At 43.8% G+C, this 6,000-nt stretch overlaps 1 protein-coding gene across 2 annotated transcripts in view; it reads right to left on the bottom strand.

Moving 5' to 3' along the window:
• Positions 1-6,000, bottom strand: part of dennd1a (DENN/MADD domain containing 1A) — a 137,818-nt gene that overhangs the window by 53,112 nt on the left and 78,706 nt on the right. For both annotated transcript variants that reach the window (XM_061259839.1, XM_061259840.1), the window contains exon 10: positions 4,255-4,355. In XM_061259839.1, coding sequence (XP_061115823.1) covers positions 4,255-4,355 — 101 coding nt within the window. The remainder of the gene's footprint in view (positions 1-4,254; positions 4,356-6,000) is intronic.

Genomic DNA, 6,000 nt, shown 5'->3' with positions numbered 1-6,000 from the left:
ATGTACGAGTGAAAAGGGTTTGGGGCAAAAAAAAAAAAAAAAAAGAAATAATTGGATTCCTGTCCCCTCTCCCTGCCTCGGACACCCCTAATTAACACTGAGCCAGTCGAAAAGCCTGGAGATAAAATCTGCTGTTTGGACAAAAATGACCAGAAACATATTGTCTCATTTATATAAATGCATGCAAATAGCTGCTAGTGGCTTCTATAATATAATGAAGCCCAGTTTTAAAAAAAAAAGAAAAAAAAAAGAAAAAAAAAAAAACCTGGCAAAAGCATTCATTCATAAAATCACAATGTGTGACTATCACTCTAATTAAAGACCACGTCGGCCTCAATTAATCCGCTGCTTTTCCGTCTTTCTTTTAATTCTTAATTAGGGTATCTGCGGTAATTACCGGTTTCATGAGAGGGGTTTTAAGGCATTAGATGGCCCACACAGCAGGCCTTGCTTGGTCTGTACGGGCCGCAATAAAGTCAACGAGCAGGGGGAGGAGGAAATGGGAGTCATATTGTATTTTAATGCATTCTACACACTTCCTTTTCATATTTCTCCCATTCCTCCTCCTTGTTCGCCCCCGCCTCTCTCCTCCGTCCCCCTCTTCCTTTTTTTAGAGGTGTTTCCTTTGTCCGCACCTGCTCTGGGGGAGCAGCCGGGCCGGGGCGAGGAGGCCATTACGAGACGCGCGCTGGCGGCGCGGCGGTCGCCAGGCTCCGGGGCCGACGGCGGCAGCATCGGGGGCGGCTCACCGTTTCCGCTGGCGGCTCTGGCGACAGGGGCCACGGCGCCCGAGGAGAGCCCGGCGGCCCTGCGCCATGTGTTAATTACACATGCAAAGCCTATTATGCCCGGAGATGACACCTGCTGGCAGGGAAAAATGAAGCCAGTGCTCCTGGCCGCGGCGCGCGGTAAATGGAAGGCTCATTGAGGTTGGAGATAATAGTTTTCTGATTGCATTTTCATGTAGTTTCCCGGGAGCGGGGGGGGTGTATACTTAACTTTTAAATCCTCCGCGGGGGGCGGGGGGGACCTGACCTCCTTCAAATTTAAATGTTTCGGGCTCCTGCCACTTCACTTAAAGGCCCCAGCCCCTCGGCTACGGTCAGGGTGGGGGTTGCTAGCTCAGGGTTATGGGTGGCGACGGAGATACACGCTCAGACAGCAGGGCTGTCACACCTCTGCCTGCTCACCCTCTTATGGGGGTTCAGGAAATCATCATCAAAAGTAGGTAGTATTTATTTATTTATTGTTTATTTTACAATAAACTAAATGGAAATGCAAATAGCATTTCTCATTAGTATTTCTTCGTATTTTAGTCTTGTAATGAGACATAAAATCAAATTTTTAGCATTATTTTTAAGCAGAAAGTAATAGCTTAATTAACTTAATAAACTTAATTTAATAAGTAATAAGTAAAATTAGTCTTACCCCATCAACAAATCTCTAAATAAGTAGAATTGCTTCAACTAATTGGTAATATCTTTGTCTTATTTAGCAAAAAAACAACAGAAATTAGATTTTTAGTGTAAATAAAAGACTAAATTAGATTTGGTTTTTGCAGTGAGTGAAATAATATTTGCCATTACATTAATTGGGATTTGGGAATGTGCAGATGATCTGAACAGTATTCATACTTTTAGAAGCACTAACACATGAAATAACCTTTAAGCAACAATATCTTGCATTAATATCCCCTCAAAAGACATCTCATTAATTATTAAGAGATAATATTCTTAAAGGATATTAAGAACCCAAGTTTCATTGCTGTGTTTCCTTCCCTACAACACCTGGATGCATCGTATTACTAAAGTAAACAGTACTACTGAAAAGCATTTCTGTGGATTGGTGGTTCTTTAGCTTGTGTGAATTTAGTTCTTTATGGAACTCTCCATCATGGGTATGAAGTGTGAAAGCTCCCAGACCAAGAACAATTTTCTAATAATAATAATAATAAGAAGAAGAATAATAAGAACAATAATAACTATAATGTGATATTTAGCTGGCGCTTTTATCCTAAGACTTAGAGTTGATTAGACAGAGGACAATCCCCCCTGGAGAAATGCGGGGTTAAAGGCCTTGCTCAAAGGCCCAATCAGCTGATCTTATCGTGGCTACACCGGGGCTTACACTGGGTCCCAGTCATGCAGCTTAGCCGCTAGGCTACAGGCTGCCCGAGAGTGTAGAGTAAGCCAAAGAAGCGCAGTCCATTCAATAATGGCCATGGCTGATATAGTAATGGGAGGATTCCCGAACGTGTAAATTGCCGAGAAAGACCGGCCAGGCCGCAGAACTACCTTTCCGACCAAATTGGCGGCAGCCCGCCCGCGCGCGCGAGGGGAAACGGGCTCACGGGGAGGCGAAAGCGCAGGACGGGCGCGGCGTGTAAGCAGGCCCGTGCCGTGTCACGGCAGGTGAGTCACCGTGGGAGGCCAGACGCGCCCAGAATAGCCTTCCGCTATCAAAACAAATAGGGCATCGCCACTGAGGAGAGCACCACCCAGCCTGGGCTGCAGCCCGGGGATTCAGCAGGGATCTGTCCGCCCTGGTGCAACCGCACAGAGCAGCAGGGCCGCATCCTGCCTCCCTGCAAGAAAGTCACTCTCCTCAGGCTTGTTCACATAGAGTATCTTTACAGGAAAAAACGTGAAAAATCACACTTTTCTCTCCTTGTATTCTCAATGTACAGCAGAGGAACAATTAAAATGTAAAAATGTAGTGTGCCAACAGTTGAACCTAGCACTTCTTGCTCAATTACAGACTCAAATAATGTCACTTAGAGTATGATCTTCTGTATGTATATTATGTTTTAATACACATACGTAAAATAACAGCAAAGACTGCAGCCCGGGTGCATCAGAACTGGAGAAAGGTGAAATTAGACTGGATTACTGTCCTCACTTTTGGTTAATCCCACCATACCCTGAACAGAGAACAAGTCATGGTGGATAATAAGCACAGTAGCACATAATTCAAAAGGGCAACTCAACAGTACAGTGCAGGGCAATGCAGGAAAATTAGCAAACACCAAAGCCCTTTAATTTATTCTGTCAGAATGGCAACAGGAGTAAAATTTGTGTGAAGGTGCTAAACTGGTTAGTGAAACTTTAAACTGGACGGGTGGTGCCTTAAATATCAGTGCTGGGAGTTGAGTGTTTCTAAAAACTTGATATTATTAGCTCGTATTAGCTCTGTGACTTATAAAGTATATTTATATCAGCAACCTTTAAGTCTAGTGTAATAAGAAAGGTTTCTCTCATTTTGGAGAAACAAGGTTTTTGTACAATGGTGATTACATGTATGGATTAGTGACTTTAGTGATATGGATTTTACTGATAGTGACTCAAACAGCTGTATATAGTTATAATTGATATATTGTCTTTATTATTTTATTGCTGTTATTAAATGACGAGTCACTGTCACACAGATCAGAATAGACCAACAGATCATAAGAAAATACAGATCGGAATAGACAACTGACTTGTATGAAGTTATACAGCCAAGTTATGGTAATAAACACTGCAGTATGCTTCCATAATAGTTTTCTGAAATACATATCTTTGCGATGATGTCAAAAGCTATTACAACTACCGAGCCATGGGTATCTGCAGCTACTTATCCTGCTAGCTACCGAGGATGATCAACCAAGGTATATTTTCCCCCACTTTTTTAACATGCAACTTGTTTCCATGGCGATATGCCATTTGAGATGCCATTTGTGTCATAGTCTTTTATCTTATAAGTCAATATGCTTATTGACATATTCTCCACCTCTTCACAACATGGAAGAAATGTATTGAATGTCAGGTATGTAAGAATGTACTGAAAACCTTGCGTGGAGCATTATCCAATGTATCCCACTGTCATCATTTTTCTAGCAAAAATCTATTTCAATTTGCCATTAAAGGACCAAATCAATCCATGGGAACTATTCCATACTTTTACTTTGGTCTATTCCAGACCTTTTGAGATTTTTTTGAGTAACTCAGAAATCTACAATGACGTTGGAAGCGTGTGATCACATTTTATGAAATAAATGAATAATATCAAGAATGAAAAACTGCCCTCAACACCCAGGAACAATAAGTTTGCCCAAAAGGACATTAATGACTCGACCAAAATACTTTAATCTGAATTTCCAGTATGAGAAGAGAGAGAAAGCTAAAGACGGACACATCTCAGTTGTATCTTGCCTTGCGTGTGAACTGTTGAAGGATATAATTTGTGAGAGCAGGTGTTGTATGTGAACATACTCACCAGCAATAGTCGATGAGATGCTGAGGGAGGACAGGAATGTAAACATGCTGCCAATACATTGGGTACAACATGGCCGCCGAACCATGAACACAGGCAGTTAACTGCAAGACAGCAAAAGCCATGAAATATCTCAGTTAGACAGCGAAGACGGCACACATTTCCAGGATGAATCATTTTCAGAAATGTATTCCTTCTGAGAGAAACATCAAATGAACTACATCCTTGTTGGATATCTGGGGGAGAGAGAGAGAGCTGCATTTAAAGAGAGTCACACCGGCAGAAACGACATATAATGAAACCCACGAGTTGGAAGGAAATGATCTGATCAACTTCTCACTTGGCGGGTGTTCCTCAGGATATTGCTTTGTGTACATTGTGCCCCAAAGTCTTTCATCTTCATAAATATTCAAACCCGTTTCACAGTTCATACTAAACTCATAAACATGAACCAAGTTTCGGGAGAAGAATGGCGAGTGCAATTAGTCACGGAAGGAACAATTCTTGCAATTATACCGGTTATCATTGCTCACCATGACAACAAATCATCAGAGCACTCATATTTATGCGTCACATTAAACATCAAATATCACACATTGCTGGGGGTACTTTCCGCAACTCGATAATTAATGTACCGCAGCTAGAACTTTGTCTCCCCAATTTATTTTTTATTTTTTTTAAATAAGCAAAACAATGAGATGTTTCGGCGCAGCCTGCGAGCGGGCCCCACCGCGCGCCTCTGGTTTCTCATTGGACCGGGTCCGCCGAGCCGCTACGGAGCCGGGGAGAGGGCGAGGCGGAGCCGGCGTCGTCGTGTTAGCACCTCCGCATGCGGCCGGGAAATAGCGCACCTCATAGCGGCCCTGTTCGATTAGCGCTGTCTGCTCTTAGGCCAAGCTGTTTCTAATGAGACGCTCTGACAGGGGGCTGTCGGGGCGGCGGGAGGCCGCGACACTCGAAAATGAGCTGGCCCCCCGCGCGAGGGGGGGGCGGGGGCAGCGCGGCGCGGCTGCTGTCACCGTGACTCCGGGGCCCGGGGACATGACTGATGGGTCAAGGGAAGGTGGCTGAACTGCAAAACTCGTCCCGGAGGGGGCCTGTTTGAGCCACGCTGTCCGACTGACACGCTGGCTTCAACGAGTAGCGCTGCTTGGGTTCACCGTCAGCTCATTCTTCAGCCAGAGGTGACCGTACAGGGGGGTAAATAAGACGGAGATTAGGAAAGCTGCTTTTCCACAGTCTGCTTTCCTTCTTGAGGGTTTTTGAATGAATGTCACTTGTCCAGCAGTGGTCATGCAGAAGTGGGGTCTCGCACATCAGACCCGTCAGCCAGAAAGTAATTATTTAATGAAATAATGATTTTTCTCATTATTCTCATCCTTTAAAGCACCAAACATTGGGTGCAAATGAAGCCCTGCATTTTGCTCTGGGGCAGGGACTGTCATGAGGATATGGATTCTCTGGTGCAGATGATGTTTATTGAACTATGTGCAATTGGGTCTAGATATGTGGCACAAGGTCGAGAGATGTACATTTTTCAAGGCCAATACTGATGCTGCTCTTGAAGTGAGCAGAAAGGCCGATCTGCTAATTACATGAATATAAACCCCCAGTGAAAAAAGCAGGTGTAAACAGCATGGGAACCCACACCATAAATAATGAAAACTCACACCAAATACTGCACTAAAATGTTTCCTGATATATTAGACAAACTTGTCTTGATCAAAAAGAGTACATGACCGCCCCTGA

This window comes from Conger conger, chromosome 11 (genome assembly GCF_963514075.1).
Source record: "Conger conger chromosome 11, fConCon1.1, whole genome shotgun sequence".
Classification (NCBI taxonomy): domain Eukaryota; kingdom Metazoa; phylum Chordata; class Actinopteri; order Anguilliformes; family Congridae; genus Conger; species Conger conger.
Note: the sequence above shows the minus strand (reverse complement) of the source record. Positions and strands in the feature narration are given on the sequence as shown.